Genomic DNA, 14,742 nt, shown 5'->3' on the forward strand with positions numbered 1-14,742 from the left:
TGGCTAACTTAATAATCACAGCTGCCTGGCCACTCTAGATGAACTAAGATGTTGTCTTTGCAGAGACAGAACCCAGAGATGCAGGTTCAGAGAAGTCAACTGGAGTAGTGCGCTTGAACACTGTGAGGCAAATCATTGAGCAGGTAGGGCATTCCTCTGAAAATTGCTTATGCTTAAAGGCATGGTGTTTGATTTGTTTGCTCCTGTAACTTTCAGAGTACTCAAATTTTCACTGCATCTGTTTCTGTAATAAGCTTAATGATAAAGCTGCTTTGAAGTTGTTCAATGGCAATTTTAGTAATTTTTATAACTTTGAACTGATGCTAGAAATTAAATTTTCCTTCTCAAGTCCATTCTAAATTTCTACAGAGGAGAATCTGTTTTACTATATGCTTTCTGAATTTGCCAGAGGCTTTACGGTCATGCAGTGCTGTTCTTGCTCTTAACATTCTAAATATAGTATAACTGCGGGAAAACATTCCACAAGCTGTGCTCTTGTTTGAATTCAAATATCCTGGTGTTCTTAGCATCCCATGTTCAGTCACCTCCACTTGTTCCCACATGCACCACATTGACTGGCCTTTCTTGTTAACAGGATAAACATGCTCTGTTGGATGTCACTCCTAAAGCAGTGGATCTGCTAAATTACACCCAGTGGTTTCCAATTGTGGTCTTCTTTAACCCAGACAGTAAACAGGGTGTGAAGACCATGAGACAAAGGCTATGTCCTACATCAAACAAGAGCTCAAGAAAACTTTATGAGCAAGCAAACAAACTGAAGAAAACTTGCCCCCACCTCTTTACAGGTAAGGAAGAGTGTTTGTTTAACCTGCTGACTAAGAGAGTAGTGTATGGGTCTACGTAAATCCTGAGACAAATACTTATTACTCTGCATATTAGCTCATGCAGGCTGGAACTAAAAGAGTGTGAAGGTGTGGTCATGACTAATGCCTTCCTTGATTTCTTTCAAAGTTCCTTGTTCTGCCAAATTCTAATAGAAAAAGAATTGTGCTGGTTTACTGCCATTCAAAGATAAGTGATTTAATAAGCTTAGGAATGGTCCAACAATAAAGCAAGAATACCATGCTTTTCTCAGTGATCTAAATGAAGTGGCTGTTTAACATTCTCACAAATTACCTAAAGCAAAAAGTGTTAAACAGCCAAGAATGGATAAGGGATTGCATTTACCGTGTTATATACACCTTTTCCTTCAATTTTTACAGCAACCATTAATTTGAATTCAGCCAATGATAGCTGGTATGGTAGCCTGAAGGATACAATTCAGCAACAGCAAGGAGAAGCAGTATGGGTATCAGAAGGAAAGGTAAGCAGTCAGTCCATACTCTCTGAAGCTATATACATGTTTCAAAGTATCTCTTGACAGTAAAAATTGTTCAGAAATTCATTTGCCAGTGGTCAGTGGGCTAGACAAATAGTCAGTTGATGTATGTCTTTAACAAAAAAATATTATTCTTTCTGTAACACTGTGGAGGTTTCATCGCTAATGCTGGGCTAGGGGGAGAATGATGATGAGGGATGAACTTGAAGAGGACTTTTCGTTGTGATTCTGCATTAGTTTCTTTCAGTTCCATGAAGTCATTCTTAAGAGCTGACTGATGTTGAGCCTGAGCTGTTTGGCCTAATGTTGAGTCTTGACTGGACTTTTATTTAATCTTTGTTCCTTACTTCTTACTGACTTTCCCGTAGATGGATGGCATGGAAGATGACGCAGATGATCGTATGTCTTACCTTACTGCCATGGGTGCTGACTATTTGAGCTGTGACAGCCGCCTGATCAGTGACCTGGAGGATACGGATGGAGAAGGTGGTGCATACACTGACAATGAACTTGATGAGCCTTTGGAGGAGCCGAGGATTTCATCTGTTAGCCGATCCTCTGAACCTGTGCATCACGAGGAGGTGAGATGATTGGATTTTTCAGTAAGACTGAACTTTGGGCTTTTTGGAAACCCTTTATGGATGGTTTAAAATTCAGAGGATTTTTTTAAACAGCAGCTTTACCTTGCTTCTGATAGTGTTTTAGATCTACACTACGAAGAGGAAAATAAAAGAAAATCTCTGCTTTTCTTCCTAAATTTATAGATGTCTTGATGATGTCTCATGGCCTTGAACTTTTCAGTTACATTTGCGGTGATTGTACTCAGGTTGCTGGCAATCTTTTGACTCCAGGTTAATGCTCCCAAAATTGTAAACTTGAGAGAGAGAAAAAATGATTGAATTACTGGCTACTGCAGTGATTTTATCTCTTTCTTTCACAGAGTTTAAAAAAGTTTACTCCAGAACCAAGGGCTCAGTTGAGAAAAGCTGGTAGCAGGGAGATCCTTAGAGAACCAAGTCCACCTCCAGCATTCAAGCCTGAACCACCTAAGGTAAATTTGTAGAAACAAATCTGAATACTAACATCCTCTTTCTGGAAAACTCTCCAGGGTGACAGATTGGAAAAAGCAATAGAAATGGTCAGAGACTAGAAAACACTTTAAGTGTGGACAGAAGAAATGACTGAAAGTGTTGCAGGATCAAGCAGAAAGAAGACTTATTGGATAACAGCTCTTCTCAAATACATGTGATCTCTAATATGGAATAAGAAAGTAAACTCCTCTTTTTGTATCTACTAGCAAACTGAAGGCACTTTTTTAGCTCAGCAAGATTAAAAGTAGACTAATCACCAGGAAAAACATATCTCTGGCTATTACTGTGAAGCACAAAATCAGAATCTACCACCTGACCATTACTAGAACTTTCTGTCAACTGTTTGCTCAGGAATGATGCAAGAGGGGGAAAAATAGGTCATATACTCTAAATATTCAAAATACAGCCCAAGTGTGCTTGGCAATGAAAATAGGGCAGAGGAGGACATGCACAGTGAAAACAAAAGCTGAATATAAAACATTGGGTTCTGTGCACTTCTAAATTTTAGGTCATGATACCTCACATTAAGCAATAGTGAAAAATTATTTGGGGCATCAGTTTTCTCTGTGCTGTGCTCTAACACATGTAGTTCTGGTAATCCTTAACAAATAGGACAAACAAATGTCTAAAAAGTCTAAATGTCCTAGTCTTCTATGGCCTGATGTGTAGTCTGTGAGCATATGCCCAAAATGTTGCAGCAGTTCAAACATCCTTGAAGTATTACATCATATAAAAATTGAACTGGTAAATGCATAGGGCAAAGTGATTACTTTCAGGTTAAAGGCGTCTTTTGAAACTAAAATATACAGTTGCTGATGTAAACTTTGTGGGTTTTATACTTGCAGGGGAAGTTACAAAACAGAGAGGATCCATATGACTTCCCCAAGAGCTATGACTCCAAGTTGAGTAATGTTGCTGCCAGCAGTGAGACTTCAACTGTATCAGCTAAACCACCACCACCACCTGTTTCTATGAAACCTGCCTTTGGGCGTCCCATTCTGAGAAACTCTCAGCCAGCAGTCCTGCCTGCAGAGGAGGAGGAGGAGGAGGCAAAGTTGGAAGAGGAAGGAAGTGAACAAGAAAATACTCCAAAATCAGTACTGAGGAAAGTAAAAATATTTGAGGAGATGGATCACAAGGCAAGGATGCAAAGAATGCAAGAGCTACAAGAGGCCCAGAATGCCCGGGTATGAAGAGATGCCTTTCCCCCTCCTGTGCTTTGCAACCTATAGAACAGCCAGAGTCCTGGAAACTAAAATCATGCCGTTTGCATTGTGTTGCTTATGGAGGGAGAAGTTTGGGGAACCACACTCAGAGACATGCTCTCACTCATTGTGTGTATTTGTGTATAAAAAGAGGTCGTGTTTTAAGGTTTCCTGTCGTAACTATAAAAACCTGACTTCTAATAATCCTGTTGCTTTTGGCAATCCATTGTTCTCAAGAGTGCTTTGAATTAGTACCCTAGCAAAAGATGATATAATTGTAGGAATATCAATAGGATATTACCAATTTGTGCTTTAATTATTTCAGATGTAGCAGTGTCCTGCTAGATCCTAGATGCAAATATAGGATCAAAAAAGAACAATTATTTTCTTCTACTTTCTTTTAAAGATTGAAATAGCCCAAAAGCATCCGGATATTTATGCTGTCCCTGTCAAAACACAGAAGTCAGAACAGAGCTGGCCGCAGCCAATGAGGTAAGGTGTATCCAGTTCCAAACATTCTGTCTCAATTCCGGACTTTGCTGGCAGGAGGAAAACTGATCTTGCCAGTTTTTGTTCATACAAGTCATCCTGCCTTGATATATTGCTTTGTTGTGATGCCTCAAAGATTATCATAAAGGTGGGGCAGAATTTTAGCAAACTCTTCAGTGAACTCATTTCAGGATTTTTTTTTTCCTTTTAGTTCATTTATAGCAAGTTAATTTATAGTTATTTGAGTCATCTGGGAAGAAATACTACATTGTTTCACTGAAATATTTGCAGAGACAGTTTTGTGCCCCAATCAGTGTTACAGAAGCTGGCCTGCATTCATGTCCTCTGATGTCCCTTGTCCCTGTGCTAGCTACTTGATGACTATTAGTCTGTCCTAACAAATATTTGCTGTTCTAATAACACTTAATAACTTGCATGCTTCTTCTTTACAGATATGTAATGTGGCTAGGTAAGCTAAGGATGAAAGTTGATACAGGTGACCCATCAAATCTCATGAAAGTAATAGTCCTTCTTTAAAATTCAGTAAGTTCTGGATGGGTCGACCACTGCACTATGTTACCCTACACACTGCACATTTCTAGGACTTGACACCTATGCAAGAGCTAACACACTGCATGATGGATTTTGTCTTCTGCTCTTCAGGACTCAATATTTTCTTGCATCTTAGCAATAGCCAATAGAAATGGAACATTTTTTTTCTAGTGAGTCAAATGCTTTGATGTCACAGGAAATAATCTAAAATGCAAAGATGGAAAACTGAGATTTCCTGGATTTCTTGGCAGGTTCAGAAAAGCATTTATAAAGCAATGGAAGCTTTATAAAAATAATGAAAATTAATCTTTCACCACATTTGCAGAGTGTTTGCTTACATGGAGAAATCAGCGTTGTTGGCTTTTTACAGGAGTGTTAATGATTGGCCTAGCAGGAGTATTTAATCCCTGGGAGAAAGATGTAAGGACAATATCATCTTTTTTTTCCAGAGTAGGGGTTGCAAAAATCATGGGTTTGAAACTGAGGAAATACCTGCCTTGACAGATTCTGTTTTTCTATGTCTGCTTAATGTCATGCCAAATGTGTAGCACCATAGTGTATAAAAAGCAAATGTGTGGATTATTTCTGCCAACTTTTAAGGCTAAGTGCCTTAGTGAGAGCTGTGATTGAAAAGGCTACCAATTTGAGTGAAAAGGCTACCAATTTAAGAAATGTCACATAAGAAGTCTCTGGACTTTGAGACAGAAGACTGAGGATGCAAAAGAAGAAGGAGGTGTAGAAAACATTAAGTGCAAAACTAATTAAGGGAGATGTCAGTTGGGGTTGTAGCAAGGCTGGAATCCTCTCTGCTCAGGAATAGAGCACTATGAGGCTATTGATGTCTCTGTGTGTGCAGTTTAAAACTTGACATTTGGCATTTTTCCAGGTAGGTTGAATACATCAAATCTGAGCGTCATCCTCCAGCTTGATAGAAATAAAATTCCTCTCCAGATAGGTTTACCATAGTCATGCAGTTTTTCATTTGCTCCATCTGCCTTTCTAAGCTGGACGTGGCCATCAAGCAGATGGTATTTTTTGGTTTTTCATAATGGGAGTAGACATGATCTCTTTCTCTTTGCATGTTCTGCTGTGTTAGCTCCAGGCCTCCGGAACCCCAGAAGGCTCCTGTGAGACCTTACCTGGAGAACCGCGTGGGTTACGGCAGCGATGCCGAGGAGGAGGAGGAGGAGTACCGCCGGCAGCTGGCAGACCACTCTAAGAAGGGCTATTACGGACAGCCATCCAGATACAGAGACACAGAGTTGTAGGCTTGCTAGCATGTCCATGTCTAACACTCTTCTGAGGTTTCTTCCTTCGCAGCCAAAGTGGAACAGTAATTAGTCTTGAAAAGCTGTGTTTTTACTGGGGGGTGGTGTTAGAGGGTACGCTACTCAACTCAGACATATCTATACACTGGAACTGGAAGAGTTCATTTTTTGGGGATATTATTTTGTCAGTGTCTATGAAAAGAAATCACTATTGCCTGAATGCTGTTGCCTGTTTTATAAGGACCAAATCCTTAAAGTTTGTGTTAATTTTTGGCATTTTCATATTTTAATATAAGCCCCCCTCTTTCCTTTTTATTAATGTTGCCTTTTTGGACTGTTCTGCTGTGTTATAAAAGTATGATCCCAGAGATACACTTCTAATGCAATAGAACTAAATGTGAAAGTGTATTTGAAGAACAGTAAGTGCCTTTAACAAGAACATCTGAAGCTGTTTGTTTTGACATCTGATACTTGGTGCAAAGCCATAACACACTAAAAAGGGGATTGACTGTTTTACCTGTCTTTATTTTTTATCAGTTTCATGGTAACAATTTTCCTTGCATGTTATTTTTCTAAGTTCATAGATGCATATGCAATATTCATAAATACTGACTGTACATATTAAAGGTGCAATTGACTGGGTGGTTGGAAAAGACCAGGATGTGCTTAACCAGAGAAAATGGTGTAGAAAATTCAGTCACATATTAAAATTTACACAGACTGCAAATAATAAAATATATATTCTAGACAAACCTTGTGTATCTCATTTTTATTTTCAATGGTATTAGTCTAGAATTGCTGACTTCCATGAGTGCACTGTTTCAGTTCAGGGTCTCCTTCTGTTCAAGTCACTGGGAAACATCACTATTGGTGTGCTTCACACTTTTCTGAATATAATTTTAAAATCTGCTCTGATTTAAAACTGGTGCAAAACTATGGAGTTCCTGCAAGGGACTTACTTCTTAGAATATTAAGTTTTGCCTCATCATTTCTGCTCTTTAACCTTACACAATAAAATTATTCAAGGCAGCATAAAGAAAAATTTGTTTTGGTGCAATACAAAAGAGGGTTTTCTAATGCTGTTCTAAAAATAAAGTGCCTTCCAACCCCTAACTATATAGTCTATATTAGGACAAGGTTCTTCACTGGGAGGGTGGTTCAGCTCTCACTGGAACAGCTCCCCAGGGCAGCAGTCACAGCACCAGCCTGACAGAGTTCAAGAAGCCCTGCAACAATGCTCCTCGGGTACGTGGTGTGACTCTTGGGGATGGTCCTGTGCAGGTCCAGGAGCTGGACTCACTGATCCTTGTAGCTCCCTTCCAACTCAGGAAGTCCATGATTCTGTAACACCCTCTTGGAAATGATAGAATTTTCTTGTTGAAGAAATGGGATGAGGAAACTTGTGCTGCTCAGATTAGAATAATTTGGGTTGGAAGAGACCTCCAAGATCATCAAGTCCAGCCATAAACTGAAGAGTGCCAAATCCACCACCGAACTCTGTCCATATCACACCTGCATGTCTTTTAAATTCCTACAAAGATGGTGACTCAGCCACTTTAGTTGGGCAGTTCTAATGCCTGACAGCTCTTTCTATGAACAGGTTTTTCCATTTTTTCAGTGCAAACCTCCCCTGGTGCAACCTGAGCCCATTTCCTCTTGTCCTGTCACTTATTACCTGGGAGAAGAGACTGACCTCCCCCTCACTACCAACCTCCTTGGCAGAGAGCCCCTGAGCCTCCTTTTCTCCAGGCTAAACACCCCCAGCTGCTTCTCACAGGACTTGTGCTCCAGACCCTTCCCCAGCTCCACTGCCCTCCTCTGGACCTCCACCCCCTCAATGTCCTGCAGCAGCATGCCCAGAACTGAGCACACCACCTGAGTGTGGCCTCACCAGTGCCAAGGACAAGGGGACAATCCCTGCCCTGCTCCTGCTGGCCACACTATTGCTGGCATAGGCCAGGATGCCATTGGCTTTCTTGGCCACCTGGGCACTGCAGGCTCATGTTCAGCTGCTGTCACCAGCACCCCCAGGCCCTTTTCTGCTGGGCAATTTTCCACCACTCTGTCCCCAGCCTGTGGCGCTGCTGTTGGGTTGTTGTGACCCAGCATAAGGGGCATTCACAAGGGCAGGCCCTGACGCTTTTGTCATGTTAAACCTCAAACCACTGGCCCTGGTCCATCGATCCAGCCTGTCCAGAGCCCTCTGCAGAGCCTTTCTACCCTCGAGAAGATCAACACACACCCAACTTGGTGACACCCACAAGCTGACTGAAGGGGCACTCGGTCCCTTTCCAGATCATTGATCAAGAGAATACCAATATAATACAAATGTGTGATATACAGAACACATGAAATATATCGATTTAAATGCGGTGTAACAGAGCTGAGGGGTCCCTCTCCCAGGAGAAGCTGTTTGAGCTCGGTCCGTACCGCGGTGCCCGGGCTGCTCCCGGGGCAGGGAGGCCGGCAGTCTGTCTGTCCGGCAGCGGACGGCGGGAGGCGCTGGCGGCACCCCGGGCTTCCGACATCGGGACGGGCACACGGGACCCGCTGCGGCAGCATCGCAGCTCCCCCGCCCGCTTCCCGGCCCCCACTCACTCCGGGATCATCCACCTCAGCCAGGATGAAGAGGCGGAACTTTACTGGATTCATGGGGAAACGCTCTGACAAGTGGTGAGGAAGGGGCTGAGCTACTGAATGCCTTTTTTGCCTCAGTTTTGAACAGTGAGAGCAGCTGCCCTCGGCCCCCTGAGCTGGAAGACAGGATCTTTATAAATGACACAGTCAGTGGGGATCGAGTGGTGCTCAGAAGGTTTGCAGATGACATGAAACTGAGTGCTGTATGTGGCACAAAAGCAAAAGGATGGGATGCCATCCAGAGGAAACTGGACAAACCTGAGAAATGCCCACAAGAACCCCACGTAGCTCAACAAGTCCAAGCCCTAGGTGCTGCACATGGAACAGGGCAATCCCAGACAGAGTACAGAGTGGGAATTGAACTCATTGAGAGTATCCCGGCAGAGGAGGACTCATGAGTTCTTGTGGTTGAAAACTTGAATATAAGGTAACAGTGTGTACTTGCAGTCCAGACAGCCAAAGGTGTCCTGGGCTGCATCCAGAGCAGCGTGGGCAGCAGGGCCAGGGAGGGGATTCTGCCCCTCCGCTCTGCTCTGCTGAGACCCCACCTGCAGGGCTGCATCAGCTCTGGGTGCCAGCACGGCAAGGACATGGAACTGATGGAGAGAGTCCAGAGGAGGCTATGAAAATGATTAGAGGGATAGAGCAACTCTCCTATGAAGAAAGGCCGAGGCAGCTGTGGCTGGTCAGCCTGGAGAAAACTTGGAGTGACCTTACAGCACTCTGCTGTACCTAAAGGGAGTCTACAGAGAAGCTGGAGGGGGACATTTCACAAGGATATGTAGTGGTAGGCAGTAGGACAAGGGGTAATGACTTTAGGTTGAAGGAGGGTGATTTTAGATTAGATATTAGGAAGAGCACAGAGAGGCACAGAACAGGCTGCTCAGAGAAGCTGTGGATGGTACATTCCTTGCAGTGTTCAAGGCCAGGCTGGATGGAGCTATGAACAACCCAGTCAAGTGGAAGGTGTCCTTGCCCGTGGCAAGGAGGGCTGGAACTAGATGATCACAGGATCACAGAATCAGTTACATTGGAAAAGACCTCTGAGATCACTGAGTCCAGTCTTTGACCAAACACCACCTTGTCGTCTAGACCATGGCATCAAGGTTGCCATCCAGTTATTTCTTGAAATCACTAGGGATGGTGATTTTACCACCTCCCTGAGCAGTCCATTCCAATGCTTAACAACTCTTTGCATGAAAAAATTCTTCCTGATGTCCAGCCTGGACCTGAGGCTGTGTCCTCTTGCCCTTTCTCTAGAAGAAGCTGACCCCCCACCTGGCTGCACCCTCCTTTCAGGCGGTGGCAGAGAGCAATAAGGTCACCCCCAGTCCTCCTTTTCTCCAGGATGAACACCCCCAGCTCCCTCAGGCACTCCTTGCTGGACTTAGAAGGTGCCTTCCAACCCAAGCCACTCCATCACCAACAACAGACAAAATTGGCACGCATAGCTGTATGGAAAGCATAATGGAGAAAAGTATTTTCTTTCACATGGGTAGTGTCAAACTAGATGGGGAGGAAGCTGTCTTGTGCCAAGCCAAACCTACTTCAACTCCTTTGTTACACACAGACTTTTTAAAAGCAGTTTGGTTTGTGTTTTCTGATTGGAGAAAAGAAACTGATACCTAGAGTAGATTAAATGGTTCAACACAGGGTGGTTATAAGAGGTCAAAAGGTCACCGTTTTGTGGGAATGTTCTGTCTCAATGCTCCATTTGCCATCCTATACACAGGTTGAATTTAGACTTTCCATTTGCCTTGGTGCCTGAGATAAAAGAACCCACGGATAGCAAATATTAATTTAATTTCTCTATTGTGTTATAAAATATAATATAAAGTTTCATTTGACAAGTAATTTACAGCTCTTTAAAGATGTTAGACAAAACTGTGCATATGTTTAGCTTTAGTCTTCCTGTAATGAATACATATATAGCTAGACGATCTTTTAGGAGCAAATCTTTTTTGTGAATTGAAGACTAGATAACCTTTCCAAAGTAATGATCTGTTAGGTCTACTTGGAAACACAGCTGTGTTTTGTCAACTCCTTCCCTCATTTAATTCTAGCTTAGAGTGGTTGGTCTGTGCTTCACCCACAGGCAGAGAAATAAACAGCAATCTGTACTGCAGCTTCGTATCACTCAGTTACTCCTTCCAGTCATTACTTTTAATGAATTGTTTGTTCCTGAATGAAGCAGTGCAGGTAGATGATTAGAGGAGATTGTGTCCTGAATCATGCAATGTCTCTACTATGCTTTGCTCAGTGCAATAATCAAGAAACTGTCTGACCGTGGAGGAACAATTTGTGGTTACTAGACAAACACAGACAAAAAGATCAAACAGAAACCAACCCCTGGTGGACTAAGTCAAGTGTAACTGTTCTGTGAGAAAGTGTAGACAACATGTTAAGACAGACAAGAGAATAAGCTACCTGGACGTACCCAATCTTCTTAAGAAACAAGGAAGATACCATCTTCTAGTTTTTCCTCTGTGACACTCAGTATGGTGTCCTCAGATCTTCACTAAGAAGGAAACCTGGACAAAACTATTTTGCAAGAGGAAAGAAAGAAGTTTTGTGTCTGGGAGATATAATAAATATAATGAAGTTTATCTGTTTAGATCACTAGAAGGACTAAACATATAATGATTACAGTTTTGGAAAAATACTTGTGCATAATTCATGGAAATTGTTGTAACATTAGGGAATTATTTTCCTGAAGTACATATGTTTTATACTGATTTCTGATGCACTTCTGTTTTCCAAAGTAATAAATATTCCCAGTAAGTGAAAACATTTCATCTCATGTTACACTTCTTTCATCCCACTCTGGTTGATGTTACTCTTTGTTGTCATAGGTGATAGGGGATGCATTTTTCCTTACACTGGCAGTACATCCAGTCCAAGTTTGCTTCAGCAACTTTTTAAAGCCTCCCAAATACCTACATGCTGAACATAAAGGAAGCTCTAAAACAGTATCATCAATCTGCTTGAAGTGACTACCAGGCTGGGAATGAAACCAACCACATAGCAGTGGGTGCAGCAACAGAACAAAAATTCTGTAGGAAGGAGGCCTAGAGCCATGAGATGTGTCACGGAGGGATGAATGGCTGTGGGCAGGATGGCGTGCTGAGGGGGTGGCAGGTCAGCAGGAGGATTGTAGCTGACCCTTGCTGCTGCACTTGGCCAGGTGAAACAGGGAGTGACACCAAGGTGTCCCCACGGTGTTGTGTTCCACCCTTGCACAAGACCCAGGGCTTTGTAATCTCTCTCTGTACCCTTCATTACCATCTAAACTGGCTGCACCCTCCCCACATTGATGCTGGCAGTAACTGTATTTGGCTGCAGTCTCACATTCACTTCTCCCACATGTATAAACTGGTGCTTGAAATCCTTCATAGCAGAGGATGAGAACATGAGTGCCTTGCAGACAAGTCAATGGGCTTGCTCCTCTCTCCTCCCCAGAGCAGGGACAGCTCTTGGCAAGATTTCATCCCCAGCTGTGTCAGAGTACACCTGGGAACACTTGCACATAGCATTGTACACTGTTTTCATGTCTAGTAAATCTATCTCTGGAAATCCAGCAAGAAGTTGTAACTTAAATAACTGAACTACTGGTGAATCTGGGTTTGAAAGTTCTTATTCAAGTCAACTAGACTGTGTTGAATCCTTGAACTACACTATTTGTGACACTGTGATCACAAATGAGAGCAGACCAGGTTTACAGCGTAACCCACACCATTGGTGTCTGGGACCTCATTGAATGTGACTGGACTAGGAATGACAAGTTGGTTCTAATCAGCTGCAACAAGCCCCTCTGTTCTCTGGGGACCACCTGGGAACCAAGGGGATTTATTTTCTGCCAGTCTTCTGTACCTTTTATACAAAAAATACACAGCCAGGTCTCAGACTAAAAAACCAGTTTATCTGACCTCTTAAGCCAGACAGTATGACTCACAGCCTTTCTAATCACATATATATTCACAGGAGACAGGGGACACAACAGAATGGCAGTTTAAGATTAGCTTTCACCAAAAATCAAAACCGGGCCAGCTATCCCAAAGTACTGTGATAGTCATAACTGCCTCTGTTACATGGCATAGGAAAGCAAATGGCTTAACTGCACTTTTTGTCCTCCCTATTCATTCTCTTCCCATTTATTGTCAGAATTCAGACTTGTACTCAATTGGCATTGAAATTAATTATAGCTCAGTTACTCATATGAGGGAAAAAGAGTATTTCATTCAAGTACCTAACTTCTTCCCATGTTAGTGTGTTTGTATTTGCAAGGCATTTATTGTGTCTAAGTGAGATCAAGGCTTCACTTAATTAGCCGTGTTTATGTATCAAAAACCCACATATTAATACACATTTTTATACACACACACACACACACACACACACAGACAGACACGCATACAAACACTCTAAAGATATGTATCCATAAGAAATAAAAGCGAGGAGAAATAAAACATTTTTCCTGGAAGAACAAAGGTAGAGAAAGCTTAATGGAAGCTTGGAAGTATAAATCATACTATAGGAGACAAGATGGCAGCAATATTCAGCAGGTCCCTGACCAATCATTGAAAATTTACTTTATTTCAGCATATTCTTCTACTCCTAGAATATTAAGAAAACAAGAGTTTCTGTAACTCCTTATTTTGGATTCTCAATCTACATCCTATAGAATTTTAGTAATAAAGAGAAAAAATAATCTGTCATATATATAAATATTCTAATACCCATCTGAAAAAAGAACCAACAAAGTAGCAAAACAAAACAAAAAAAAGACTATGAAGTCATAAAGCAGAAAATGAAAGTGTTGCAGAAGCATGCACAGGGGGGAAAACCTTAAAAAACCAACAAGTGATGAAAGAAAACTTCTCCTACAGAATAATTAAATGTCAAGATTTTGAAGAAATGGGAGTCTACAAATAACTTCAAAGCAACCAGCATAGCACTCAGAATTTATTCACAGGAAAGGAGGAACATTAGAGCTTGTCCTTATCATGAATGCTTTTGGCTTGATCCAGATTGGCCTCATACTGTCAAGCACCACCATCATCTCCAGCCCTCAGTGCAACCACCTCCCTCTGCAGCAAAGAAAAGTGATCGAGAACAGCCTGCGCCTCTTGGATAAAATGGGAAAAGAGTTTCCCCAACAATGTCTAAGAGAGAAAATGTCCTTCAGATTTCCTACGCAGGTTCTGCAGCCCAGGCAGAAAGAGACTGTTGGAGTTGCCATTGAAGAGATCTTCCAACATATCTTCTACATCTTCAGCAAAAATCTGACCCTAGCTGCTTGGGATCGAACAGTACTGGATCAGTTCCAAAACGCACTTTATCTGCAAATTGAGCAATTGGAGGCATGTGTAATCGAAAAGCACACCCAACACTGCTGGAGTAAAGAAGTCAGCAGGCTGAAATTGAAAAAGTACTTCCGAAAAATAGACTGCTTTCTTAAAGATAAACAACATGACCTGTGCTCTTGGGAGATCAGCCGAGCAGAAATGAGGAGATGTCTCCAACTGATTGATAAGGTGACAAGGAAGCTTAAAAACTAAGGTACAAAGATTTTAACCTCACATAATTTGTAATATTAATAATCAAATACTATAAATAATATTTATTATTTGTTCTATGATCTATCTTGTGGCAGTTCTCTAGTTATTTTTATTGTATTTAAATAATGCTTCTGAAATTTAATTTTGCAAATGTAATGCATTATTCAATGTAATTTAATTTGTTTCATTAGTAAGTAAGCTGTCTACTCTAGCTATAAATTAATCCATAAGAATTTTCAATGAGAGTTACTCCCTAGGAATATATTGCAGCCTTTGACAGAAAGTGACAACTTATGGTGTTCTCTGCTAAGAAAACATGCAGCTACCTTCCATCTCTATTTCACCTACAAGTAGAGAATCACTTATTTGTGAATGAACTACACATCCCACATCTTACAGGAATTGCTAGATTTGTACTGATGCAGACTGCAATCGAAGATAAAGTAGTACACTGCTTATTTAAGTGATCCTGACTTAGGCTGATAATATGCATTTTTCTTTGAGAGTTGCTATCCTCTTTTCCAAGCAAGTAACTTTTTTACACTTGAGTAATTCCAACATTTGCTTTGTTCAAAGACGTAAAGTAATTCTAGAGGGATTTGT

General features: G+C 41.6%; 2 protein-coding genes across 10 annotated transcripts in view; both read left to right on the plus strand.

Moving 5' to 3' along the window:
* Window positions 1-6,685, plus strand: part of TJP2 (tight junction protein 2) — a 77,610-nt gene extending 70,925 nt beyond the window's left edge. For all 9 annotated transcript variants that reach the window (XM_054281365.1, XM_054281367.1, XM_054281404.1 and 6 more), the window contains 8 exons: window positions 64-143; window positions 596-806; window positions 1,224-1,324; window positions 1,708-1,920; window positions 2,280-2,390; window positions 3,276-3,617; window positions 4,042-4,127; window positions 5,773-6,685. In XM_054281365.1, the coding sequence (XP_054137340.1) occupies window positions 64-143; window positions 596-806; window positions 1,224-1,324; window positions 1,708-1,920; window positions 2,280-2,390; window positions 3,276-3,617; window positions 4,042-4,127; window positions 5,773-5,944 (1,316 nt within the window). In that variant the 3' untranslated portion in view covers window positions 5,945-6,685. The remainder of the gene's footprint in view (window positions 1-63; window positions 144-595; window positions 807-1,223; window positions 1,325-1,707; window positions 1,921-2,279; window positions 2,391-3,275; window positions 3,618-4,041; window positions 4,128-5,772) is intronic.
* Window positions 6,686-13,551: 6,866 nt separating this feature from the next.
* Window positions 13,552-14,139, plus strand: LOC128945874 (interferon beta-like). The gene has a single exon (XM_054289774.1). The coding sequence runs from the start codon at window positions 13,585-13,587 to the stop codon at window positions 14,137-14,139; it is 555 nt and encodes a 184-aa protein (XP_054145749.1). The 5' UTR covers window positions 13,552-13,584.
* The last annotated feature ends 603 nt before the right edge of the window (window positions 14,140-14,742 follow it).

This window comes from Melozone crissalis, unplaced genomic scaffold, assembly GCF_028551555.1.
Source record: "Melozone crissalis strain CALT ecotype California unplaced genomic scaffold, PUWL_Pcris_2 ptg000005l_1, whole genome shotgun sequence".
Lineage (NCBI taxonomy): Eukaryota > Metazoa > Chordata > Aves > Passeriformes > Passerellidae > Melozone > Melozone crissalis.